A 27,882-nucleotide genomic window follows, 5' to 3' on the forward strand; every position below is an offset into this window, starting at 1 on the left:
ATCCATCCATCATCCATCCATCCATCCATCCATCCATCCATCCATCCATCCATCCATCATCCATCCATCCATCATCCATCCATCCATCCATCCATCTCTAGATCACCCCCCCAGCATCCATCTTCTCCTGGATCATCTCTCTAATCCTCATTATCCACCCTATTCGAGGGCATCCATCCCACTTTGGATCATCCCTCCCACCTGGATCATGCTTCCTTTTCCAGAGCTTTCAGCCCATCCTGGATCATCCATCCCTCCTGAATCATTCACTCCACCTTGGAGCATCCATCTCATCCCAGAGCATCCATCGCACCTGGATCATCCAACCCCTCCTGAAGCTTCCATCCAATGTGGATCATCCATCCTACCTTGGATCATCCATCCTTTTCCAGAGTTTCCATCCCACCTTTGAGCATCTATCCCACCTGGAGCATCCATCCCAACCTGGAGCATCCACCCCACCTTGGATCATCCATCCCAATCTGGAGAATCCATCCCACCTTAGATGATCCCTCCTTTTCCAGAGCTTCCATCCCACATTGGAACATCCATCCCACCTGGATCATCCAACCCATCCTGGAGTTTCCATCCCACCTTGGATCATCCATCCCAACCTGGAGCATTCATCCTTTTCCAGAGCTTCCATCCCACCTCAAAACATCCATACCAGCCTGGAGCATACATCCCAACCTGGAGCATCCACCTCATCCCAGAGCTTCTATCCCAGCTGGATTGTCCACCCTAACTTGGAGCATCCATCCCACCTTGGATGATCCTTCCTTTTCCAGAGCTTCCATCCCACCTCGGATCATCCATCCCACCTTGGATCATCCATCCCACTTTGGAACATCCATCTCATCCCAGAGCTTCCATCCTTTTCTGGATCATCCCTCCCATCCTGGGCCACCCCTCCCGCACATCCCAGCGCTTCCACCCCTCTCCCTCCTCCGCCCCATTCCTGGCTCTCTCCGCCTCTTCCCGAGGCCAAACCCAGGAATTTTGGCTCATTCCAGGATTTCCCCAAGTCCCCCCTCAGCCAGGCCAGGCTGGGGCCACCCGGGGTGGGGACATCGGGGGGCCGGGTCCCCTCATCCCGCTGGGCCTGGCGGCTCCGCCCAGCTCCGAGGGGAGGGGACAGGGATGTCCCCAGTCCTTGTCCCGGAGGGATGGGGGGTCCGGAGCCCCTCCGGAGACGCCGTCCTTAGGAATAGGCCAATCCCTGGAGCGGCCGCGCCGGAGCATGGAATTTGTCCGAGTCCTCGAAAGCTGGGTCTGGGCAGGGTGGAGACAGCGTCAGCCAGGGGACATTGGGGACACTGGGGACACTGGGGACTCTAGGGACACAAGTGGCACAGGGCAGGGACATCAGGCAGGGAGTGTGGTGACACTGGGGACTCTCTGTGGGGCAGGGGGACTCGGGGTGGGTGTTGGGGACACTGGGGGCCTTGGGGACACTGGGGACACAGCGGGACAGGCCCCAGGGGTGGCACAGGGCAGCCCCAGCCATGCGCAGGCACAGGACACAGCAGTGTGGTGACACCAGGGACTCTCCATGGGGCTGGGGACAGATGTCAGGGACCCTGGGGACAATGGGGACACTGGTGGACAGGGACAGGGCTGGCACAGAGCAGAGCCCTGACCAGAGACCCAGAAAGGTGCAAGGGACACGGTGACACCGGGGACCCTCCAAGGGGCTGGGGACAGATTTCAGGGCCCCTGGGGACGGATGTCAGGGCCCCTGGGGACAGAGAGGGACACAGGTGACACAGGGCAGCCCCAGCCATGCCCAGGCACAGGACATCAGCAGTGTGGTGACACCAGGGACCCTCCACGGGGCAGCAGCCACCCGGGGCTGGGTGTCAGGGACCTTGGGGACACTGGGGACAGAGAGGGACAAGGGTGGCACAGAGCAGAGCCCTGACCAGAGAGCCAGGAACGTGCAATGGACACGGTGACACCAGGGACCCTCCATGGGGCTGGGGCCACCTGGGGCTGGGTGTCAGGGACCGTGGTGGCCCTGGTGGCCTTGGGGACAGGCTGACCTTGCAGGGCGCTGGCGCAGGCGGGCGGGGGGGACCCCGGCGGGCGCAGCACGGGGGCGAAGGCGCTCTTCTGCTTCACGGCCGAGATCATCGTCACCGGGGAGAAGGAGAAGCCACCCGGAGAGGAGGTGGCAGTGCCCGCGCCCGAGGTGACAGCGACGGACGAGGCGCCCAGCGGGGGACTGGCGGGCAGGACTGAGAGGGGACGGGGGTGAGACAGGGACAGCGATGGGGACAGGAGAGGGATGGGGACAGGGATGGGACAGGGATGGGGACAGGAGAGGGATGGGACAGGGACGGGACAGGGATGGGGACAGGACAGGGATTGGGACAGGGACGGGACAGGGATGGATGGGGAAAGGGACAGGACAGGGATGGGGACAGGAGAGGGATGGGAACAGGGACAGGGATGGGGACAGGGAGAGGCAGAGACAGGGACAAGCAGAGGGCCAGAATGGGGCCAGGGAGAGAGGGAGAGACAGGGACAGGGCCAGAATGGGGCCAGGGATGGGGACAGGACAGGGAAGGGGACAAGGATAGTGACAGGCACAGGGATGGGGACAGGGAGAGAGCCAGGGACAGGGACAATGACAACGATGGGCCAGGATGGGGACAGGGACAAGGACAGGGAAGGGGACAGGGAGAGGCACAGGGATGGGGACAGGGACAAGGAGAGAGCCAGGGACAGGGACAATGATAATGATGGGCCAGGACAGGGATGGGGACAAGGACAGGGCTGTCCCACCTCAGCTGGCCATGTCCCCGCTCCCTCTCCCACCCTCAGTGGTGGCTTTGGGGCCACTCCAGTGTTGTCACACGGCTTTGGGGACCCCACAGGGCTGGCCCATGACTCTGGGGACCCCACAATGACTTTGGGGACCCCTTGTGAGGGGCCATGACTTCAGGAACGCCCCCAGGGCTGCCACACGGCTTTGGGGACCCCCAGGAACCCGCGTCCCCTCCCTCCAGGGGTGTCCCCAGGCGTGTCACTCACTGGCGTAGGGGGAGGTGGCGGTGGAGCCGTTCAGGAAGCTCGGAGGGGACCCGGGCACCCCCAGGCCGGCCATGGTGGCCCCGCCGAAGCCCCCGGTGGCCCCGGCAAAGCCGGGCTGGGGGGCCGAGCCCGGGGGGCCGAACCCCCGCGCCGGGGGCGTCCCGGGGCTGCGCGAGAACCCTGCGGGGACAGCGACACGGTGGCACCTCCTGGAGAGGGGACAGAGACACTCCGGAGCGCCCCCACCCTGCCCCGGGGACACGGCGCGGTTTGGTCACAGCCCTGCGGGGACAGCGACACGGTGGCACCCGCCGGGGAGGGGACACAGCTCCCCGAGACCACCGAGCACCTTATGGGGAGCCCCGAGGGGACAGCCAGAGGTGGCACCTCCTGGCGAGGGGACAAAAGCCCTCTCGCCACCCCGAGGCCACCCCGAGGCCACCGCGCACCTTGGACAGAGCCCTGAGGGGACGGGGACACGGTGGCACCGCCTGCATAGGGGACACAATGCCCCGAGGCCACCACGCACCTTATGGGGAGCCCTGAAGGGACAGGGATGGGTGGCACCAGCCGGGGAGGTGACAAAAACTTTCCCACCACCCTGAGGCCACCTCACACCTTGGTCACAGTCCTGAGGGGACAGCGACAGGTGGCACCAGGCAGGGAAGGGACAAAAGCCCTCCCGCCACCTCAAGGCCACCCCGAGGCCATCGAACACCTTGGTCAGACTCCTGGGGGGACAGGGACAGGTGGCACCTCATGGAGAGGGGACAAAAACCTTCCCGCCACCCTGAGGTGACCTCGAGGCCATCGCACACCTTATGGGGAGCCCTGAGGGGACAGCGACAGGTGGCACCAGCCGGGGAGGTGACAAAAACCTTCCCGCCACCCCGAGGCCACCCTGAGGCCACCTCACACCTTGGTCACAGCCCTGAGGGGACAGGGACGGGTGGCACCACCCGGGGAGGGGACAAAAGCCCTCCCACCACTCTGAGGTCACCGCGCACCTTGTTCGGAGCCCTGCGGGGAGTCGCCCATGGCGAGGCCGAGCTGTCCCCCGCCGAAGGAGGGGACAGTGACATGCGCGGGGGCCCTGGGGACACTGTAGAGCGCCTCGGCCACGTCGGCCGCCCGCTTCAGCAGCACGTCCTGGGGACACGGCAGCGGTGTCACCGAGGGAGGGTGGCACTGCTTGGTGGCACCTCTGGGTGTCACCCCACAGTGTCACCCCTCGATGTCACCCTGCAGTGCCACGCCTCAGTGTCACCCCACAGAGTAAGCCCTTGGTGTCACCCCGCAGTGTCACCTCTCTGTGCCACCCCACAGTGTCACCCTCCAGCATAGTGTCACCCTAAAGTGTCACCTCTCATTTTCACCCCTCGATGGTGTCCCCGCAGTGTCACCTCTTGGTGCCACCCCACAGTGCCACCCCTTGATGTCACCCTGCAGAGCCGCCCTCCAGCATAGTGTCACCTCTTGCTGTCACCCCATAGTGCCACTCCACAGTGCCACCCCACAGTGTCACCTCTTGGTGCCACCCCACAGTGCCACCCCACCACCCACAGAGCCCGGGGTGACCCTGGCATGGGCCGGGGGTGGCTGGGACTGTCCCAGCTGGTGTCACCTCCCAGGGCTGGGGAGGGGACCGGGACCCTCCAGGTGTGGCAGGGGGGGACTCGAGGGTGTCCCAGGGGTGTCCCCAAGGGGTTCCCAGGGGTGTCCCCAAGGGGTTCCCAGGGGACACTGGGGGGGTCCCAGGGGTTGTCCTCAGGATGGGGGGTCCCAGGCAGGTTCTGAGGGTGTCCCAGGGGTGTCCCCAAGGGGTTCCCAGGGGACACTGGGGGGGTCCCAGGGGTTGTCCCCAGGATGGGGGGTCCCAGGCAGGTTCTGAGGGTGTCCCAGGGGTGTCCCCAAGGGGTCCTCACACACCTGGTTGCTGTGGGGGACCCCATAAAGCGCCTCCACCAGGTCGGCCGCGCGCTTTAGCAGCACCTCCTGGGGACAGCGAGGGGACAGGGGAGGGGACAGAGAGGGGACAGGGAGGTCAGGGGGTGCCGCACCCCCAGTCCACACCCTATGGTCCCCCTGTGTCCCCATTTCGTGTCCCCAATGACCCCACCCCGTGTCCCCCCTGTGCCCCCCCTTCTGTGCCTCCAGTGACCACCCCCTTGTCCCCCCTCATGGTCACCCCATGTCCCCATTCTGTGTCGCCAGTGCCCCTCCTGTGTCCCCCTGGTCACCACCCCTGACCCCCCCCCCTTCCATGTCCCCAGTGACCCCCCCCCCGTCCCCATTCCGTGTCCCCAATGACCCCGCCATGTCCCCCCTGTGTCCCCAACCCCGCCCTCCCTCCCTGCCCCAAGAACTGCCACACCCAGGGGACACAACAACTGTCACCCCCTCCCTGCCCTTTGCCCCGTGTCCCCCGGGGGTGTCGCTGTCCCCTACCTTGGGCAGGCGCTCGGGGTCCCCGGGGTGCCGCGGGATCACCTTCTGCAGCCGCTGGAACCCGTAATCGATGGTGGGCTCGTTCAGGGCTGGGGACAGGGGACACCGCCCTCACTGTCACACTGTCCCCATGTTCCGGGGCTAGGACATTGTCCCAGGGTCCATGGCACTGTCCCAGGTGTCTGTGTCACTGTCACAGGGGCTCTGTCCCCTTCCCGGGGTCTGCGTTCCTTTCCTGGCATTTGTGTCCCCATCCCACGAGTGCATGTCACAGTCCCAGGTGTCCCCGTCCCAATTCCAGGTGTCCCCAGCCCAGGACTTTCCATCCCAATCCCAGTGGTCTCCATCCCATTCCCAGGTGTCCCCATCCCATTCTTGGTGTCCCCATTCCATTCCCAGGTGTCTCTAGCCCAACCCCAAGACTCTCTATCCCATTCTCAGGTGTCCCCACCCCATTCCCAATGTCCCCATCTCAACCCTGGGTGTTTCCATCCCATTCCCAGGTGTCCCCACCCCAGTCTCGATGTCCCCACCCCAAGCCCAATGTCCCCATCCCAGTCCCAGGTGTCTCTATCCCAATCCCAGTTGGCCTCTTGGGATTGGGTCTCTACCCCATTCCTGGGTGGCCCTATCTCAATCCCAGGTCCCCCCATCCCAATCCCAATGTCCCCAGTCCCAATGTCCCCACCCTAGTCCCAATGTCCCCATCCCAGTCCCGATGTCCCCATCCCAACCCCAACATCCCCAGTCCAGCCCTGATGTCCCCAGCCCCAATGTCCCCACCCCAACCTCAATGTCCCCCGTCCCAATGTCCCCATCCCAGTCCCAAGGGTCTCTATCCCAATCCCAGTGGTCTCTATCCCAATCCCAGTTGGCCTCTTGGGATTGGGTCTCTATCCCATTCCTGGGTGTTCCCATCCCAACCCCAACGTCCCCAGTCCAGTCCTGATGTCCCAGTCCCAATGTCCCCAGTCCCAGTGTCTCCAGTCCAGCCCTGATGTCCCCAGTCCCAATGTCCCCACCCCAACCCTGATATCCTCACCCAACCCCGATGTCCCCAGCCCCGGTGTCCCTGTCCCCGCTGTCCCTCACCGGTGTAGACGAAGCGTCCCGGGGCGCCCTTGCAGAAGTGCTTGGCCTTGTAGGACAATGTCACCTCCACGACCCCCGGGATGTGCCGGGGGGGCGTCTGCACGCGGATGGCGTGGGGGGTGATGAGCTGTGGGGTGGGGGGGGGGACACGGCCTCAGCGGTGTCCCCAGGGTGTCCCCAAGGTGTCCCCAAGGTGTCCCCGCGCCACCCCGGCCGTACCTCGCTCCACACCAGCACGGTGCCGAAGAGCACCTGGAGGCCATCGAAGAAGTTGTCCCCGATGACGATGACGGTGGCACCGCCCGTGGTCCAGCCCTCGCTGGGGCTGATGGCCTTGATGCAGGGGGTGGCTGCTGGAGGGGACAGTGACAGCCGTGGGGGGACAAGGACAGAGATGGGGGGGGACAGGGACAGCGATGGTGGGGACAGAGGGGTGGAGGGGACAGGGACAGCGATGGTGGGGACAGAGGGGGTGGCAGAACTGGGACAGTGACTGCAAGAACAGAGGGGTGGAGAGGGACAGGGAAGAGGGGACAGGCAAGGGGACATGGACTGGGAGAGGCATGGGACATGGACATGGAATGGGGACAGATGTGGGGACATGGACACATGGACATGGATGGGGACAGGCATGGGGACACAGGGACAGGAATGGGGACATGGACATGGAATGGGGACAGATGTGGGGACATGGACACATGGACATGGATGGAAACAGGCATGGGGACACAGGGATAGGGACAGTGGGGTGGGGGCAGGGAAGAGGGGACAGGAATGGGGACATGGACTGGGACAGGCATGGGGACACAGGGACAGGTACGGGGACATGGACATGCACAGACGTGGGGACATGGCCATGGATGGGGACATGAGGGCATGGAGTGGGACAGACACGGACATGGAGTGGGACAGATATGGGGACACAGGGACGTGGCCATGGCTGGGGACACATAAATGGCCACAGGGATACGACTGGGGACAGACATAAGGACACAGATGGTGACAATCACAGGTGGCCACATGGACGTGGCTGGGGACACGCATGTGTGACCACGGTGACACAGGTGGGGACAAACAGAGGCACCCACGGACACCCAGCATGGACGGGCATGGACACTTGGGGACAGCAGGGTGGGGACAGCAGGGTGGGGACAGCAGGGTGGGGACACAGCTATCACCCCAGGGGGTTCCAGGCCACGCTGGGGGCTCCCAAAACTTGTCCCAAAGATGTCCCCAAGGTGGCCACGGTGACACAGGTGGGGACAGACAGACACACGCATGGATAGGTCCACCAGACATTGGGGACAGCAGGGTGGGGACACGGGGTGGGGACACAGCTATCACCCCAGGGGGTGCCAGGCCACGCTGGTAGGGTCCCAAAATTTGTCCCCAAGATGTCCCCAAGGTGGCCACGGTGATACAGATGGGGACAGAGACACCCATGGATGGGCCCACCAGACATTGGGGACAGCAGGGTGGGGACACAGCTATCACCCCAGGGGGTGCCAGGCCACGCTGGTAGGGTCCCAAAATTTGTCCCCAAGATGTCCCCAAGGTGGCCACGGTGATACAGATGGGGACAGAGACACCCATGGATGGGCCCACCAGACATTGGGGACACAGGGTGGGGACACTGGGGACACCCGGGGCGTGCCAGGTCACGCTGGCAGAGTCCCAAACATGTCCCCAAGATGTCCCCAGGTGTCCCCAAGGTGGCCACGGTGACACAGATGGGGAGGAACCCATGGACACCCAACCATAAGCGAGCACAAACATTGGGGACAGCAGGTGGGGACAGCAGGGTGGGGACAGGCCAGGCTGGCAGGGTCCCAAAACTTGTCCCCAAGATGTCCCCAGGTGGTCATGGTGACATGGATGGGGACAGACACCCATGGATAGGCCCACCAGACATTGGGGACAGCAGGGAGGGGACACAGGGATCACCCAGGGGGTGCCAGGCCACATTGGCAGGGTCCCAACACATGTCCCCAAGATGTCCCCAAGGTGGCCACGGTGACACAGATGGGGACGAACCCATGGACACCCAACCACGGACGAGCACAAACATTGGGGACAGCAGGGTGGGGACACAGATATCGCCCCAGGGGTGCCAGGCCGCGCTGGCAGGGTCCCAACGCCTGTCCCCGAGATGTCCCCACGATGTCCCCAGGTGTCCCCTGACCTTCGGAGGGGTCGAGGCGCCGGGCGCGCCGGCCGTGCTTGGAGTTGTTGTGGACGAACATGTTGTCAGACACGGCCAGGACGTGGCCGTCCACGTGCACCGTGGTGGACACCACCACCTGCGGGGACAGGGGACACGCTCACCCCGTGGTGGCCCGGCTGGGGACACCGCAGGGCCACTGGGTGCCGTGTCCCTGTAGTGTCCCAGGGGTGTCCCCATCCCTGTCACAGCACAGGGACGCTGTGTGTGGTGTCCCCATGATGTCCCCATGGTGTCCCCATCCCTGTGACACCACAGGGATGCTGTGTGTGGTGTCCCCATGATGTCCCCACGGTGTCCCCATCCCTGTCACAGCACAGGGATTCCATGTGTGCTGTCCCCATGATGTCCCCATCCCTGTCACACCGCAGGGACGCTGTGTATGGTGTCCCCATGGTGTCCCCACGGTGTCCCCACCCCTGTCACAGCCCTGTCAAACCACAGGGACCATGTCTGCGCTGAGTGTGGTGTCCCCATCGTGTCCCCATCGTGTCCCCATCCCTGTCACAGCCCTGTCACACCACAGTGGGCTCTGGCTGTGGTGTCCCCGTGGTGTCCCTGTGGTGTCCCTGTGGTGTCACAGCGGTGGCCCGAGGGTGGCCCCCCCATCCTGGGGTCCCCAGCCCCCCCAAGGGACCCCCCAGGCTGCCGAGCTCCTTCCCCCAGGACACTCAGGGGACACCCAGGGGACCCCAACACCCCCCAAACCCCTTTTAGGGCCACCCTCACTCCCCCAAATTCCCCCCAGGGAAACCCAAACCCCTTTTAGGGCCGCCCCCTAAGGGACCCTCCAGAAGACCCCAAACCCCTTCTAGGGCCACCCCTTCAGGGACCCCCCCCAAACCCCTTTTAGGGTCGCCCCAAGACCCCCAAGTTCCCCTCAAGGAGAACCCAAATCCCTTTTAGGGCCACCCCCAGTCCCACAGATTCCCCCCAGAGGACCCCAAACCCCTTTTAGGGTCACCCCCACGCCCCCAAATTCCCCCCAGGGAAATCCAAACCCTTTTTAGGGCCGCCCCCTAAGGGGACCCGACCCCCCCCAGGCCCATTTTAGGGTCACCCCCAGTCCCCCCAATTCCCCCCCAGGGGTCCCCAAATCCCTTTTAGGGTCACCCCCAGTCCCCCCAATTCCCCCCAGAGGACCCCAAACCCCTTTTAGGGCCACCCCTTCAGAGACCTCCCCAAATCCCTTTTAGGGTCACCTCAAGTCTTCCAAGTTCCCCCCAGAGGACCCCAAACCCCTTTTAGGGACACCCCCTAAGGGACCCCCCCAGACCCTTTTTAGGGTCAACCCCACTCCCCCAAATTCCCCCCAAATTCCCCCCAAATCCCTCGACCCCTTTGAGAAACCCCAAATCCGCCGCCACCCTGCAAATCCCACCGCCGCCCTATAAAAAAACCCCAAATCCGGCCTGAAAACCCCAAAAATCTCCGCTCTCCCCCCCCCCCTGCCAACCCCCCCCCCCCCCTTCCCCGGTCGCAGCTGGGTCCTGGCCCCCCCCGAAGTTCATCAGGGCTCGCTAACGAGATGTTAATTATGACATTTCGGTGATTAACGACCCCATTTGCATCGCGGCACCGGCGGCGGGAGAGCGGCGGGAAAAGGGGGGGGAATCTGTGGGGTTTGTGGGATCGGGGGGGACGGGAATAAAGGGGGGGCGAGGGGGGGTTCCCTTTTAGGGGATGGGGGAATGGGGGTGGCCCTAAAAGGGGTTTGGGGTCTGCTGGATGGGGTCCTGAGGGGGTTTCGAGGGGGTTTGGGGTCTCTTGGGGGGGATTTGGGGCGCTGGGGGTGACCCTAAAACGGGTTTGGGCAGGGGGGTCCCTGAGGGCGTGGCCCTAAAAGGGGTCTGGGGTCCCCTGGGGGGAATTTGGGGAAGTGGGGGTGGTCTTAAAATGGGTTTGGGGTCTGCTGGAGGGGTCCTGAGGGGGTTTTGAGGGGGTTTGGGGTCTCTTGCGGGGATTTGGCAGGGCTGGGGGTGACCCTAAAAGGGGTTTGGGTTTCCCTGGGGGGAACTTGGAGGTCTTGGGGTGACGCTAAAAGGGGTTTGGGGAGGTCCCTGAAGGGGTGACCCTAAAAGAGGTTTGGGGTCCTCTGGTCCTCTGGGGGGAATTTGGGGGAGTGAGGGTGACCCTAAAAAGGGCCTGGGGGGGAGGGTTCCATTAGGGGGGTCACCCTAAAAAAGGTTTGGGTTTCCCTGGGGGGAATTTGGGCGATTTGGAGTGACCCTAAAAGGGGTTTGGGGCACTCTGGAGGGGGTCCTGAGGGGGTTTTGAGGGGGTTTGGGGTCTCTTGGGGGGATTTGGGGCGCTGGGGGTGACCCTAAAAGGGCTTGGGCAGGGGGGTCCCTGAGGGCGCGGCCCTAAAAGGGGTTTGGGGTCCCCTGGGGGGAAATTGGGGCACTGGGGGTGACCCTAAAAGGGCCTGGGGGGGGTGGCCCTAAAAGGGGTTTGGGTTTTCCTGGGGGGGATTTGGGGGAGTGAGGGTGACCCTAAAGGGGTTTGGGGGGAATCCGAGGGAAACCCTAAAGGGGTTTTCCCCATTCGGGGGGAATCGAGTCCCCAGTTCCCCTCGACCCCTTTGGGGAATCCTTTTGGGGTCGCCTGCACCTCACTCCACATTTTAGGGGTCGAAATTTGGGGGTGTTTGTATAGGGTGGTGGTAGATGATTTTTAGGGTGGTGGCGGATTTGGGATTTTTCAAATGGGTCAGGGGAACTGGGGACTTGATTCCCCTTGACCCTTTGGGAAATCTTTTTGGGGTCACCTGAACCCCTTTTTGGGGTGTCCTCCACCCTATCTGTGGTGTCCCCAAGCGTTGCCTCCAATTGTCACCCTTTATAGGGTGGCAGTGGATTTTTTAGGGTGGGGGCAGCGGATTTGGGATTTTCAAGGGGTTTGAGGGGAATTGGAGACTTGATTCCCCTCAACTCCTTTAGGAAATCCTTTTGGGGTCACCTGCACCCCTTTTAGGGGTCAGAATTTGGGGCTTTTTATAGGGCAGCAGTGGATTTTTTAGGGTGGCAGTAAATTTGGGATTTTTCAAATGGGTCAAGAGCAATCGAGTCCCCAAACCCCCTTGGACCCTTTGGGATATCTTTTTTGGGGTCACTTGAACCCCTTTTTGGGATCTCCTCCATGATGTCCCCAAATGTCACCTGGAAGTGTCACCTTTTAGAGGGTGACAGATTTGGGATTTCCTAAAGGGGTCAAGGCAAACTGGGGACCCAATTCCCCTCGACCCCTTTGGGAAATCTTTTTGGGGTCACCTGAAACGCTTTTTGGGATCTCCTCCACCCTCTTGGCGATGTCCCCAAGTGTGACCTTTTATAGGGTGGTGGTAAATTTTTTAGGGTGGCGGTAAATTTGGGATTTTCAAAGGGGTTGATGGGAACTGGAGACCCAATTCCCCTCAAACCCTTTAGGAAATCCTTTTGGGGTCACCTGCACCCCTTTTGGGGGCCAAAATTTGGGGTTTTTTATAGGGCGGCGATGGATTTTTTTAGGGTGGCGGTAAATTTGGGATTTTCAAAGGGGTTGATGGGAACTGGGGACTCGATTCCCCTCGACCCCTTTGGGAAATCTTTTTTGGGGTCACCTGCACCCCCTTTTGGGATCTCCTCCATGATGTCCCCAAACGTCACCTGGAAGTGTCACCTTTTATAGGGCGGCGGCAGATTTGGGATTTTCAAAGGGGTCAATTGCAACTGGAGACCCAATTCCCCTCACCCCCTTTGGGAAATCTTTTTGGGGTCACCTTAAACCCTTTTTGGGGTGCCCTCCACCCTATCTGTGGTGTCCCCAAGCGTCGCCTCGAACCGTCATCTTTTATAGGGTGGCAGTGGATTTTTTAGGGTGGGGGCAGCGGATTTGGGATTTTCAAGGGGTTTGAGGGGAATTGGAGACTTGATTCCCCTCAACCCCTTTGGGAAATCCTTTTGGGGTCACCGCACCCCTTTTTGGGCTCAAAATTTGGGCTGTTTTATAGGGCGGCGGTGGATTTTTTAGGGTAGCGGGAAATTTGGGATTTTTCAAAGGGGTCGAGGGGAATTGGGGGCTCGATTCCCCCCGAACGGGGGGAATCGAGCCCCCAATTCCCCTCGACCCCTTTGGGGAACCCTTTCGGGGTCTCCTACACCCCTTTCTGGTGTCCCCTCCACCCTCTCGGTGATGTCCCCAAGTGTCACCTGGAAGCGCCGCATGTCCCGCGGGTTCCCGGCGTTCTTCAGGCAGTTCTGGTTGCACTTGAGGAAAAACTTGAGGAAAAACCTGAAATTTTTTTTTTGGGGGGCGGGGGGAGAAAAAAGAGGGGACAAACGTGTCCCTCATGGTGTCCCCAATCTCAGCGTCCCCATGGTGTCCCCACTCCTGGTGTCCCCACCCCAATGTCCCGTTCTGTCCTCGTTCTGCTGTCCCTTCCTGTCACCACCCCGTCATTGTCCCCATCCCGGTGTCCCCATCCCAGTGTCCCCATTCTGTCCCCATCCCAATGTCCCATTGTGTCCCCATTCTGCTGTCCCTTCTTGTCACCACCCCATCTTTGTCCCCATCTTGGTGTCCCCATCTTGGTGTCCCCATCTTGGTGTCCCCATGGTGTCCCCACTCCTGGTGTCCCCATCCCAGTGTTCCCATTCTGTCCCAGTTCCACTATCCCTTCTTGTCACCACCCCATCATTGTCCCCATCCCGGTGTCCCCATCCCAGTGTCCCCATTCTGTCCCCATCCCAATGTCCCATTGTGTCCCCGTTCCACTGTCCCTTCTTGTCACCACCCCATCATTGTCCCCATCCCCATTCTGCTGTCCCCATCCCAGTGTCCCCATCCTGTCCCCATCCCTGTCCAATTCTGTCCCCATCCCACTGTCCCCATGCCCATCCCAGTGTCCCCATCCTTATCCCAGTGTCCCCATCCCTGTCCTGCTCTGTCCCCATCCCACTGTCCCCACCCCCATCCCAGTGTCCCCACTCTGTCCCCATCCCTGTCCTACTCTGTCCCCATCCCATTGTCCCCATGCCCATCCCAGTGTCCCCGTCCCAGTGTCCCTCCCTGTCCCCATCCCAGTGTCCCCATCTCTATCCCAGTGTCCCCATCCTGGTGTCCCTATCCTGTCCCCAGCCCAGTGTCCCCAATCCAGTGTCCCCATCCTGTCCCTCTTCCATTGTCCCCATCCAACAAAGTCACCCTGTCCCCATCCCACTGTCCCCATTCCCATGTCCCATTCTGTCCCCACCCCATTGTGCCACCCTGTCCCAATCCCACTGTCCCATCCCAGCCCAGTGTCCCCCTTGACATGGCACTGGTGACACCGCTGGGGACAACGGGGTGGAGGACACACAGGTTCCCATCCCATGTCCCTCCCTGTCCCCATCCCAGTGTCCCCATCCCAGTGTCCCCATCCCATCCCAGTGTCCTTCCCTGTCCCCATCCCAGTGTCCCCATCCCGCTGGGGGTGACACCAGGGTCCCTGGGAACACTGGGGACTCCTGGGCCCGTCCTTGGGGTCACACAGGGTTTGGGGACATCTGGGGGGACCCCAAGTGGGCTCAGCCCCGGGTCAGGCTGGGGGGACACGGAGGGGGATTCCAGGGAATGGGGATCCCACAAAAAAAGGGGTTACATGGAAAGGGGATCCCATAAAAAGGGGACACATAAAAAGGGGGATCCCACAAAAAAGGGGCTCCCAGGGAATGGGGATTCCACAGAAAAGGGTTCACATGAAAAGGGGATCCCATAAAAAGGGAGTCCCAGGAAAGCGGGATCTCACAAAAAAAAGGGGGTCCCAGAAAAAGGGGGTCCCAAAAGAAAGGGGGATCCCACAAAAAGCAGGTCCCAAAAAAAGGGGATCCCTCGGAAAAGGGGTCTCAGCTAGAGGGGATCCCACAAAAAGGGGATCCCAGGAAAAAAGGGTCTCCGGGGGGAAAAGGATCCCGGGGACCCCACAAAAAGGGGATCCTGCAAAAAGGGGATCCCACAAACAAAGGGTCATGGGGAAAAGGATCCCACAAAAAAGGGGTTACATGGAAAGGGGGATCCCAGGGAATGGGGATCCCATAGAAAAGGGGTTTCAAGGGAAAGTTGTTCCTACAGAGAGGGGGTCCCAGGGAAAGAGATCCCACAAAAAAGCGGTCCCATGGATGAGGGGATCACAGGGAAAAGGGGATCCCACAAATCAGGGGATCCCACAAATCAGGGGATCCCACAAAAAGGGATCTCATGGGGAGGGCATCCCATAAAAAGGAACTGCCATGGAGGGGAGGATCCCATGGAAAGGGGGGTCCCAGGGAATGGGGATCCCATGGATGAGGGGATCCCATGAAAAAAGGGCTTCCATGGAAAGGGGCATCCCACAAAAAGCAGATCCCATGAAATGGGGGTCCCACAGCGAGGGGCTCCCCATGGAAAAGGGGGATCCCAAAAAAAGGGAGATCCCAAAAAAGGGGGATCCCACAAAAAGGGGGATCCCACAAAAAGGGATCTCATTTAGAGAATCCCATGGAAAAGAGGGATCTCAAAAAAAAAGGGGGATCCCACAGAGAGGGGCTCCCCATGGAAAGGGGGATCCCACAAAAAGGGGATCCCACAAAAAGGGGATCCCACAAAAAGGGGATCTCATTTCTAGGACCCCATGGAAAAGAGGGACCCCACAAAAAGGGATCTCACACTGAGGGGGTCCCGACCCCACAGAAAGGGGGTCCCACCTTATGGAACAAGGCGGGAGAAGAGGGGTTCCCCCCACTCCCCACATCCCCATAATCCCATTCCCTCCCCGCGGGTGGCCATCAGGGCGATGGAGAAGCTGGAAAACGCCGGGAAACACCCCAAAAACGCCCCCAAAATGCCGGGAAAACGCCCCAAAAACGGCCCCGCCACCCCGGCACAGCGCGGCCGCAGGGGAGCCCCAAATCCCCCCAAAAAACCCCACAAAATCCCCCCTAAACCCCCCAAATCCCAGCCCCAGGTAGGGGGGCTGGGGCTGAACCCCCGCGAGTTAAAAATACGGGGCCGGCGCATTAATTAGCATCGCTAATTACCATTGAATATGCAAATGCCCGGCGCCGCTGCCGAGCACCTTCTGCTCGCGGCGCATAAATTTGAATGCGCAATTAGCATAATCGTGGCTAATTAATGAGAAGCGTCAATTTTCGCAGCCGGGTAATTTGATTAACGCCGCGAGAGGGGCACTTAGCGCGCTCTCAAACCAGCGGGGCTGGCCCGGGGGGGGACACGGGGACACGGGGGACAGGGGGGGCTGGGGACACGGCTGGGGACGCGGCTGGCCCTGCGTGACCCCCCCGGAAGGGACAGGGGACACCCCGAAAGGGACGGGGACAGGGGACACCCCAAAAGTGATGGGGATGGGGACATGGGGACAGCCCGAAAGGGATGGGGACAGGGGACACCCCAAAAGTGATGGGGATGGGGACAGGGGACAGCCCGAAAGGGACGGGGACAGGGGACACCCCAAAAGTGATGGGGATGTGGACATGGGGACAGCCCGAAAGGGATGGGGATGGGGACATGGGGATGCCCCAAAAGGGATGGGGATGGGAAGAGGGGACACCCCAAAAGTGATGGGGATGGGGACATGGGGATGCCCCGAAAGTGAAGGGGATGGGGACGGGACACCCCGAAAGGGACGGGGATGGGGACATGGGGATGCCCCGAAAGTGAAGGGGATGGGGACGGGACACCCCGAAAGGGACGGGGATGGGGATGGGGGATTGGGGACACTTCAAAAGTCCTGGGGCGGGTTGGGGACACCCCAAAAGTGATGGGGATGAGGACAGGGGACACCCCGAAAGGGACAGGGATGGGGACAGGAGATTGGGGACACCCCAAAAGTCCTGGGGCGAGTTGGGGACACCCCAAAAGTGATGGGAATGGGGACAGGGGACGCCCCGAAAGTGACGGGGATGGGGGACACCCCAAAAGTGATGCGGATGAGGACAGGGGACGCCCCGAAAGTGACGGGGATGGGGACAGGGGACACCCCAAAAGGGATGGGCACAGGGGACACCCTGAAAGGGATGGGGGTGGGGAGAGGGGATTGGGGACACCCCAAAAGTGATGGGGATGGGGATGGGGACATCCCAGAAGTGTTGTGAATGGGGATAGGGGACACCCCGAAAGTGACAGGGAGGGGGGCAGGGGACACCCCAAAAGTGATAGGGATGGGGGGGGACAGGTTGGGGACATGCCTGGAACTGCATGACCCCCCGAAAGGGATGGGAATGGGGACACCCCATAAGTGACTGGAATGGGGAGACGGGACACCCCAAAAGTGACGGGGATGGGGACACCCAAAAAGTGCTGGGGCAGGTTGGGGACACCCCAAAAGTGACAGGGACAGGGGATGCCCCAAAAGTGATCGGGATGGGGACAGGGGATTGGGGGCACCCCAAAAGTGACAGGGATGGGGACAGGGGACACCCCAAAAGGGGTGGGAATGGGGACATGGTGACGCCCTGAAAGTGATGGGGACACCCCAAAAGTGTTGTGAATGGGGACAGAGGACACCTCAAAAGTGACTGGAATGGGGTGGGGACACCCCAAAAGTGACGGGGATGGGGACAGAGGACACGCCAAAAGTGATGGGAATGGGGACACCCCAAAAGTCCTGGGGCAGGTTAGGGATGCCCCAAAAGTGATGGGGATGGGGACAGGGTATGGGGGACACCCCAAAAGTGATGGGGACGGGGGCGCCCCATAAGTGTTGTGAATGGGGAGAGGGAACACCCCAAAAGTGACAGGGATGGGGGGGACAGGTTGGGGACATGCCTGGAACTGCATGATCCCCCAAAAGGGATGGGGATAGGGACAGGGGACACCCCAAAAGTCCTGGGGCGGGTTGGGGGCACCCCGAAAGTGATGGGGATGGGGCACCCCAAAAGTGACTGGAATGGGGTGGGGACACCCCAGAAGTGACGGGAATGGGGACAGGGGACACTCCAAAAGGGACAAGGGACACCCCGAAGGGCATGGGGACAGAGCATTGGGGACACCCTGAAAGTGATGGGGATGGGGACAGGGGATTGGGGACACCCCAAAAGTAATGGGGACAGGGGACATCCCGAAAGTCCTGGGGCGGGTTGGGGACACCCCTAAAGTGACGAGGATGGGGACAGAGGAAACCCCAAAAGTGCTGGGGACAGGGGATTGGGGACACCCCGAAAGTGATGGGGATGGGGAGAGGGGACACCCTAAAAGTGCTGGGGTGGGTTGGGGACACTCCTGCAAGTGGGTGACCCCCCAAAAGTGCTGGGGATGGGGACAGGGGACACCCCAAAAGTGCTGGAGATGGAGACACCCCAAAAGTTCCTGAGGTGGATTGGGGACACCCCAAAAGTCTTGTGACTGGGGACAGGGGACACCCCAAAAGTGCTGGGGATGGGGGGGGACAGGTTGGGGACACACCTGGCAATGGGTGACTCCCTAAAAGTTCTGGGTGGCTCCCAAAAGTCCTGGGAATGGGGACAGGGGACTGGGGACACCCCAAAAGTCCTGGGGAGGGTTGGGGACACGCCTGGCACTGGGGGACCCCCCAAAAGTCCTGAGGCTGAGGGGGGCACGCAGGGACATTTGGGACATTTGGGACACGGCCACCAACCATCGAGGTGTCACCTCCCAAGGGGACACCAGCCCCAGGGGGGGTCCTGTGACCCCAAAAGCGCCATCGTGGGGACAGCCCCAGGACACCTGCGTGACAGAGGACACGGGGACAATGGCAGTGACAAGGGGACAACAAGTGACAACCCCGGGCTTGGCTCGGTGGCACCAGGGAGGTGACACCAGGACAGGCAGGAAGGACCCCGGTGGGGACAGGGACAGAGGGACCACAGGGACGGGGACAGGGCCACCCTGGCATGTCCCCAACGCGCCCGGTGCCACCTCCATTATTGATGTGACATCTGTCACTCCCTGGGGACACCCGGAGTGCCCTCTGCTGTCCCTCGGCTCATCAGCATCCTGTCCCCAAGCCTGGGGACACTGCCGGTGGCTGCCACCCCCTCCAGGCCACCATGAGGTCCCCCGTGTCCCCAGTGTCCCCCGATGTCCCCAGTGTCCCTGATGTCCCCAATGTCCCCCATGTCCCCACACCTGTCGATGATGACGGGGTCCGAGGGGGTCTCGTTGCGGTTCCCGCAGCTCTTCTTGTCACAGCAGCGGCTGGACATGGGACAGCAGGTGACATCAGGGGACAGCAGGTGACATCAGGGGACAGCAGGTGACATCAGGGGACAGCGAGAGCTCAGGGACCCCCAAACCCCGGGGACCGCCCCATCACTCAGGGGTGGAGACAGAGGGGACAGCAGGGAGGGGACACAGTGGAGGGGACACTCAGGGGTGGCACTTTGCCACCCCTTTATGGGGCTGGGGACAGATTTGGGGGTCCCGGGGGCTCTGTGTCACCCTTGGGTGGCTCTGAGGGGTTGGGGACCCATCCCTGTCACCCTTGGGTGGCTCTGAGGGGGCTGGGGACCCGTCCCTGTCACCCTCGGGTGGCTCTGAAGGGGTTGGGGACCCACCCCGAGACTCCGTGTCCCCCCCAGGTGACACAGCAGGGCCACCCGCAGTCCCCAAGCACGAGGGGACACCGGGGATGGCCTGTCCCCTGTCGCGGGATCAATTAGCGGCGCTACCTCGGCTCTTTAATGAGCACGGGCTCGGCGACCACGAGCTGGCACCGAAGGGACCTTGGGGACAGCCCTGTCACCCCCCGGCTGTCACCTGCACATGATCTCGTGCGTCAGCAGCACCCGGCACATCTCGGGGTTCTTGTCCTGCCCCTCGTAAATGATGGCCTGGAGGGGACACCGAGGGGACAGCCGCGACACCGGGGTGGCACCGGGGAGGCGCTCCCCAGCCCCGTCACCTGCGCCACCTCCCCGCCCCCGGCCAGGTGTGGCCGCGGCGACATCCAGATGTCCCCGGCGGGTGGGGCCGGGGGGGATTTTTGGGGGAGATTTTTTTGGGGGGGGATTTTTGGGGGGGGTCTCGGTACCTGCTTGGACATGGAGTCAATGAGGCGGACGTACAAATCCTGCTCGGTGCGGAGCCCTGCGGGGACACCGGAGGGGTCACCCCGCTTGTCGCCTCCCCTTGGGGACACCCCAAACGCCGCACGGAACCCCCAAAGCCCCTGGCGCACCGTTGCTGTAGAGCAGCTGCAGCCGGTAGTGGATCCCGTTGTTGGTTTTCTCCCCGTTCTGCTCCTTGAGGGGTTTGGGGGACAAAATTCACGGCCAGGGGTCAGCCGGTCACTCCATGTCCCCTCCTGGTCACTCCATGTCCCTCCCACACCGTTTTGGGGTCGCTCGTGCCACGATTTGGGGTCGCGCTCCGGCCTCACCGCGACTGCGAGCGGGGGCAGCCCCGCGGGAGGTTTTGGGGTGGTTTTTGGGGTTTTGGGGGTTTTTTTGGTGTTTTTTTTTGGGGGGGTGGTTTCGAGGTTTTGGGGTGGTTTTGGGGTTGTTTTTTTGGGGGGTTTCTCACCCGCTCTTTCTCCACGAAGTCGATGAAGCAGGTGCGCTCCACCTCCACGGGCTGGCCCTGGCGGTCGTACATGGCCAGCACGAAGTGGAAGAAGTTGGACTTGCGCAGGTTGGCCGGGGGCTGCTTCTCGAAGTGAGCGCGGGCCAGCGACACCCCGCTGCGACAGGGCCACGGTGTGGGGACAGCCGCGACAGCAACATGACCACAGCCCCGGCAGCGGGAACCCCAAAACCCCGGGAACCCCAAACCCCGGGAACCCCAAACCCCGGAAACCCCAAACCCCGGGAACCCCAAACCCCGGGAATCCCAGTCCTGGCGATCCTCATCCCTAGGAACCCCAATCATGGGGTTCCCCAGCACCGGAAATCCCCGGGAACCCCCAAACCCCGGGAACCCCAAACCCCGGGAACCTCAAAACCCCGGGAACCCCAAACCCCGGAAACCCCAAACCCCGGGAACCCCAAACCCCGGGAATCCCAGTCCTGGCGATCCTCATCCCTGGGAACCCCAATCATGGGGTTCCCCAGCACCGGAAATCCCCGGGAACCCCCAAACCCCGGGAACCCCAAAACTCCAGGAACCCCAAAACCCCGGGAACCCCAAACGCCGGGAACCCCAAACCCCGGGAACCCCAAAACCCCGAGAACCCCCAAAACCCCGAGAACCCCAAACCCCGGGAACCCCAAAACCCCGGGAACCCCAAACCCCGGGAACTCCAAAACCCGAGAACCCCAAACCCCGGGAACCCCAAAACCCCGGGAACCCCAAACCCCGGGAACCCCAAAACCCGAAACCCCAAACCCCGAGAACCCCAAAACCCCGAGAACCCCCAAAACCCCGGGAACCCCAAACCCCGAGAACCCCAAACCCCGGGAACCCCACAACCCCGGGAACCCCAAACCCCGAGAACCCCCAAACCCCGGGAACCCCAAACCCCGGGAACCCCAAAACCCCGGGAACCCCAAACCCCGGGAACCCCAAACCCCGAGAACCCCAGTCCTGGGGATCCCCAGCACCGGGAACCCCCAAAACCCCCAAAACCCGAGAACCCCAAAACCCCGGGAACTCCAAAACCCCAAGAACCCCAGTCCTGGGGATCCCCAGCACCGGGAACCCATATCCTCCACCGGGATCCCCATGCCCCTGAACCCCAGTCCTGGGGACCCCCAGCATCGGGAACCCCCAAAACCCCGTCCAGGGGTCCCCCAGGACTGGAACCCTCAGTGCCCCCTCTCGGGGACCCCCCCAGCTCCCCCATCCTGGGGATCCCCATCCCCAAGAACCCCAATCCTGGTCCACCTGGAAACTAAACCTCAGGAACTCCCCAACACGGGGACCCCCAGCACCCCATTCCCAGGAACCCCAAAACCTCCTCTGTGGGACACCAGCACCCCCAAAACCCCCTCCTGGGGACCCCCAGCACCCGGAACCCCCAAAACCCCATGCCGGGGACCCCCAGCACCCAGAACACCCAAAACCCCATCTCAGGGACCCCCCAGCACCGGGAACCCCCAAAACCCCATCCCGGGGACCCCCAGCACCGGCAACCCCAAAACCCCATCCTGGGGACCCCCAGCACCCCATCCTGGGGATCCTGATTGCCGAGAACCCAAATCCTGGGGACCTCCAGTACCAGGAACCCCAAAACCTCCTCCATGGGACACCGGCACCCCCAGCACCCCATCCTGGGGATCCCCATCCCCAAGAACCCCAATCCTGGGGACCCCCAACACTCTGGCATGGGGACCCCCAGCACCCCATTCCCAGGAACTCCAAAACCTCCTCCATGGGACACCAGCACCCCCAAAACCCCCTCTTGGGGACCCCCAGCACCGGGAACCCCCAAAACCCCATCCTGGGGATCCTCATTGTCGAGAAGCCAAATCCTGGGGACCTCCAGTACCAGGAACCCCAAAACCCCCTCCATGGGACAGCAGCACCCCATCCTGGAGACCCCCTAAACCCCATCCCGGAGACCCCCCAAAATCTCCTCCATGGGGCACCAGCGCCCCATCCTGGGGATCCCCATCACCCCAATATTGGGACACCCAAAAACAGCACCAGGACCCCCAGACCGTCCTGCATGGGACCCCCCCCCGGCACCCCTTCCCAGAACCCCAAAATCCCAAAATTCCCAAATCCCAAAACCCCAAAATCCACCCCTTGGGACCCCCGGCACCCTGGCCTAGGACCCCCAAACCTACAGCACCCTGTCCCCAGGGCCACCAGGACCCCATCCCCAGGGCCACCAGCCTGTCCCCAAGGCCACCAGGACCCCATCCCCAGGGCCACCAGCCTGTCCCCAAGGCCACCAGCCTGTCCCTAAGGCCACCAGGATCCTGTCCCCAAGGCCCCCAGGATCCTGTCCCCAGGGCCACCAGCCTGTCCCCAAGGCCACCAGCCTGTCCCCAAGGCCCCCAGGATCCTGTCCCTAAGGCCACCAGCCTGTCCCCAGGACCCCCAGGATCCTGTCCCCAGGGCCACCAGCCTGTCCCCAAGGCCACCAGCCTGTCCCCAAGACCCCGAGGATCCTGTCCCCAAGGCCACCAGGATCCTGTCCCCAGGGCCACCAGCCTGTCCCCAAGACCCCGAGGATCCTGTCCCCAAGGCCACCAGGATCCTGTCCCCAGGGCCACCAGCCTGTCCCTAAGGCCACCAGCCTGTCCCCAGGACCCCAAGGATCATGTCCCCAAGGCCACCAGCCTGTTCCCAAGACCCCGAGGATCCTGTCCCCAAGGCCACCAGGATCCTGTCCCCAGGGCCACCAGCCTGTCCCCAAGGCCACCAGCCTGTCCCCAAGGCCCCACGAGGGGGACACCCAGCACCCACCCCCTCCCTGTCCAGGGTAGGGGACACACATGGGGACACCCTGCCCCTGGCATCGGGGACACGAGGGACAGAAGGGGACAGAAGGGACATCCCTGAGCCCTCCCCGCCCAAGCCACCCCTCAGTGCCACCTCTGGGCTCGCCGCTGTCACCGCCGCTGTCCCTGCCCCGACACCCGCGGTGACAGGACAGTGACAGCGGAGCCACTTCAGGGACGATGGCCGCAGCACAGTCCCCGTCACTGTCACCGTGTCCTCACCCCCCTGTCCCCTCGGTGTCCCCCCGGCGGCAGCGGAGCGGGTCCCCAGTGTCACCCCCGCCACAGCCACGCACCAACCCAGCCCCTTGGCGACACCCTGGGGACATTTCTCTGAGGACAACCTCCTTCAGCTGCTCCCCGGGGTCACAAAGTGGGGGTCACAAACTGTCCCCAGGGTCACCCGTGGGGTCTCAAAGTGTCCCTAGAGACACCCGTGGGGCCACACCTGGCGAGGTGACAATACCTGTGCGCGGCCACCCCAAACGGGTCACATCATGTCCCCACACCCGCGGCGCGTCCCTTGTCCCCTCCCCGCGCTGGTGGCTTCGCTCTCAGGGTCCCACCACCCCCGCGGGGACACCCCTGTCCCCTCACTGTCCCCTCCCTACAACGGGACAGCGGCGCCCGCGGCTCCTTCCAACCCCACAGATTCCCCAAATTGTCCCAAATGGCCCCGGTGCCGGGGGTGGCTCTGGCTGTCGCCGCTGTCCCCCGCTGTCCCCCGCCGTGTCCCCCCCGCGCTGCCGGCCCCGCCCGCCGCGTTAATTAATTATTAAAGGCAATCAAGCATTTCCAAGCAGCCGCGGCCCCGGCGCTTCCAGGAAAGCGGCGGCGGCCCCGGGCACGGCCCTAAAGCGGCTCCCGGCGGGGCTCTGGGGGCTGTGGGGACCCCGGAGCGGGGACACCGCGGAGCTCGGTGCCAAACCTTTGGGGACACTGCGGGACGGGAGCTTGAGAGGGTCCCGGTGCCAGCCCGAAGAGCAGGAACTCGGTGCCACCCCCTTGGGGACACTGCGGTGGCCATGGGGGGACGCTGGTGTTTGTGGGGTGAGGGGAGCGCCGCCCCTCGGGCAGTGTCCCCACGCGCGGTGGCACTGCCAGCATGGTGGCACGCGCCCAGGTGCCACCAGGGTGGGGACACCCCAAACTGCCCGTCCCTGTCACCAACGCCAGCCCCGGGTGTGTCCCTCCTGTCCCCCTGCGGGGCTCCCGGGGAGTTTTTGGGGACACAGGACCTGGCACTGCTGTCCCTCAGCTGTGTCACATTGTCACCCCCGGCGGTGGCTGTCACTGCAGGGGTGGCCACGCTTTGGGGTCCCCTTTGGGGTTTGGGGGGGATTCCCTGAGGTTTTCCAGCATCCCAAAGTTTTGGGGGGACCCCAGGGAGCCACCGTGTGTCCTTAGGGATGCCCCAAACCCGGCAGAGGGGACAGCAGGACAGGGGACAGGGGTGGCACTGACCCCTCCGGGCACAGGCGGGAGAGAGGGACAGGGGAGAGGGGACACTGAGGGAGGACAGGGAACGGGATCTGAGCCCCCAAAAGGGCAGGGAATGGGATCTGAGCCCCTCAGAAAATGCAGGAATGGGATTTGAGTTCCCTGGAAAAGGCAGGAATGGGATCCGAGTTCCCAGGAGGACAGGGAATGGGATTAGAGCCCCCCAGAAAAGGCAGGGATGGGATTTGAGTTCCCGGGAAAAGGCAGGAATGGGATTTGAGTTCCCCAAAAGGGCAGGGAATGGGATAAGAGTCCCCCAGAAAAGGCAGGAATGGGATCTGAGTTCCCAGGAAAAGGCAGGAATAGGATTTGAGTTCCCAAAAGGGCAGAAATGGGATTTGAGCCCCTCAAAAGGGCAGGGAATGGGATTTGAGTTCCCAGGAAAAGGCAGGAATGTGATTTGAGTTCCCAGGAGGGCAGGGAATGGGATTTGAGCCCCCCAAAAGGGCAGGGAATGGGATTTGAGCCCCCAGAAAAGGCAGGGATGGGCACAGCCCCCATTCCCGTTGGCACAAGCCCCTGGCAGCTGAAACCCACGGGCATCCCAGGATGCCCAGGGCACCGGGATAGGGGATTCAGAGGCCCAAGGAATGCCAGGAAAAATGGGGGGGGGGGGGGCACACCTTGGGATGCCCGTGGGACACAGGAACACCGGAATGCCCACGGAACCAGGAATGCCCACGGAACCAGGAATGCCCTGGAATGCCCACAGCTGATGCCCAGGATGCCCACAGGACCTGGAATTCCCATTCCCATGGGTCCCAGGACACTCCCAAAGCCCAGGATTCCCACAACCCCTGGAATATCCTGGAATGCCCACAGCTGATGCCCAGGGTGCCCAGGATGCCCACAGGACCTGGAATTCCCATTCCCATGGATCCCAGGACACTCCCAGAGCCCAGGATGCCCCTGGAATGCCCACAGTGCCCGGGAGGGCTGCAGAGCCCGGGATGCCCCTGGAATTTGGGATACCAGCAAGAGCCCGAGATGCCCATGGAAAATCTGGGATGCCCCTGGAATTTGGGATACCAGCAGAGCCTGGGATGCCCATGGAAAATCTGGGATGCCCCTGGAATTTGGGATACCAGCGAGAGCCCAAGATGCCCATGGAAAATCTGGGATGCCCCTGGAATTTGGGATACCAGCAGAGCCTGGGATGCCCCTGGAATTTTTGGGATGCCCATAGAGCCTGGCACATCCACAGCCCTGGGATACCCACAGCCTCTGGAATGCCCATGGAAGCTGGGAAACCCGAGGAGCTCAGGATATCCAGATCCCGCCCGGAACACCCATAAAAAACCGGGAATGCCCACTGCCCCTGGAACGCCCCGTGGAATGCCCACAGCCCTCCGGGACACCTCCCGGCCCCTGGAATTCCCGCGGAACCCGGCATTCCTCGGGATGCCCCGCAGAGCCCTCGGGATGCCCGCGGAGCTCGGCTTGCGTCCATCCCGCAGCCCTCGGAGCCGCCGGGCTGTCCCTGGGCTGCCCCAAAACTGTCCCCAGGCTGTCCCCAGGCTGTCCCCGGGCTGTCCCCGGGCTGTCCCTTACCTCTGCGCCGCCGTGCTGGCGTCCAGGATGCCGGTGCCCTGCAGCCAGCGGCCGGCGGGGAGCCCCGCGCTCAGCGGCTCCTCCTTCATGGGGACCCCCCCCCGGGGCAGCGCCTCCTGCACCGAGAACATGACCGGGGGGCTCAGGGGGGAGCCCCCGGAACCGCCCCCCCAAGCCCCGGGATCAGCACCGGGCAGGTGCCCGGGGCCGCCGTCCCGGCCGCCGGGGAAGCGGCATCTGCGGAGGGAGGGATGGAGGGAGGGAAGGGGAGAGGGAGGGAGGGAGGGAGAGAGAGAGAGGGAGGGAGAGAGAGGGAGGGAGGAGGGGGCAGAGCCCGAGAAGTTGGAGCTGGAGGAGCCCCGGAGCCGAGCGAGGGGAGGGGAAGGGGCGGGGGGAGGCGAGGGGGGAGAGGGAGGGAAGGGAGGGAGGAGGGAGGGAGGGAGGGAGGAAGGCTCGGAGGAGGAGTGGAGGGATGGATGGAGGGAGGGAGAGGAGGGCTGGAGGAGGAGTGGAGGAATGGAAGGAGGGAGAGGAGGGCTGGAGGAAGGCTCGGGGGAGGGAGGGATGGAGGGAGGCTCGAGGGAGGGAGGGAGGGATGGAGCGCGGCAGCGGAGCGAGGGACGGAGGCTCGCAGGGAGGGAGGGCCGAGGCGCAGGGGAGGAGTGGAGGCGGCCGGGGGGGCCCGGCCGGGGGCGGGGGCTCGGTTCCGTTACCGGGCGGGCGGCGGCGGCGGCGGCGCGGGGGGGCGGAGGCAGCGGCGGCAGCGGCGGCGGCGGCAGCGGCAGCAGCAGCAGCAGCGGGCGGCCGGGGGGCGGCCCGGGGGTCCCGGCAACGCCATCGCCGCCCTCTCCCCGCCGCCTCCGCCGCCCCCCGGCCCGGCCCCGGCGGCCCGGCTCGGGCAGCAGCACCATGAGCAGCAGCAGCGCTCGCTGCCGCCGCCCCGCCGCCGCCGCCGCCGCCGCCGCCCCACCGGCCCGGGCCATCCCGGCACCGCCGCCGCCGCCGCCGCCTCCCCGGGGAGGCAGGGCCGGAGCCGCCGGGGGAGGCGGGGGCCGCGGCCGGCCAGGCTGACATCATTCCGGGGAGGAGCGGTCCCTCCCCGCGCCGCGAGGGGGGCGCCGGGCACCCCGAGGGGAGACCCCCGGGAGAGACCCCCGGAGAAATCCCAAATGGGGCCCGGGGGCAGCGAGAAGTGACCCCAATGTGTCCCCCGAGACAACCTGGGGGGACCCCAAACGGGTGCCAGGGGTAGCACAAAGTGACCCCAATGTGTCCCTAGGGATACCCCTTTGGGGCCCCCAAACGGGTGCCAGGGGTAGCACAAAGTGACCCCAATGTGTCCCCAGGGACACGCCTTTGGGGACCCCAAACGGGTGCCAGGGGTAGCACAAAGTGACCCCAATGTGTCCCCAGGGATACCCTTGACTGTCCCTAAATGGGTGCCAGAGATGGCACAAAATGACCCCGATGTGTCCCCCAAGATATCCCAGGGTAACCCCAAATAGGGCCCAGGGACAACCCGGGGTGACCGCAAACAGGTGCCAGGGGTGGCACAAAGTGACCCCAGTGTGTCCCCCAAGATGCCCCGAGATGACCCCAAATTGGGCCCAGTGACACCCCAAACCAGCCCCCGGGATACCCCGGGGTGACCCTAAATGGGTGCCAGGGGTGGCAAAG

The 27,882-nt window shown here is 63.3% G+C and overlaps 1 protein-coding gene across 2 annotated transcripts; it reads right to left on the reverse strand.

Moving 5' to 3' along the window:
* Positions 1 to 27,188, reverse strand: LOC118686330 (transcription factor COE4-like). Of its 2 annotated transcripts, XM_036382501.2 has the most exons (17): positions 26,919 to 27,188; positions 26,206 to 26,321; positions 20,291 to 20,447; positions 19,947 to 20,010; positions 19,800 to 19,855; positions 19,526 to 19,599; positions 18,896 to 18,964; positions 12,985 to 13,066; positions 8,759 to 8,876; positions 6,796 to 6,929; positions 6,577 to 6,703; positions 5,485 to 5,573; positions 4,966 to 5,031; positions 4,044 to 4,185; positions 3,037 to 3,216; positions 2,043 to 2,237; positions 1 to 1,272 (listed from the first exon to the last, which is right to left on the reverse strand). In XM_036382501.2, the coding sequence occupies exons 1-17, from the start codon at positions 27,186 to 27,188 to the stop codon at positions 1,202 to 1,204; spliced, it is 2,010 nt and encodes a 669-aa protein (XP_036238394.2). In that variant the 3' UTR covers positions 1 to 1,201. The 2 variants fall into 2 exon arrangements, with proteins under 2 accessions (XP_036238394.2, XP_036238393.1); XM_036382500.2 differs by lacking the exon at positions 26,919 to 27,188 and having other exon boundaries at positions 3 to 1,272; positions 6,796 to 6,926; positions 26,206 to 26,401.
* Positions 27,189 to 27,882: the final 694 nt, after the last annotated feature.

Source organism: Molothrus ater, chromosome 4 (assembly GCF_012460135.2).
Source record: "Molothrus ater isolate BHLD 08-10-18 breed brown headed cowbird chromosome 4, BPBGC_Mater_1.1, whole genome shotgun sequence".
Lineage (NCBI taxonomy): Eukaryota > Metazoa > Chordata > Aves > Passeriformes > Icteridae > Molothrus > Molothrus ater.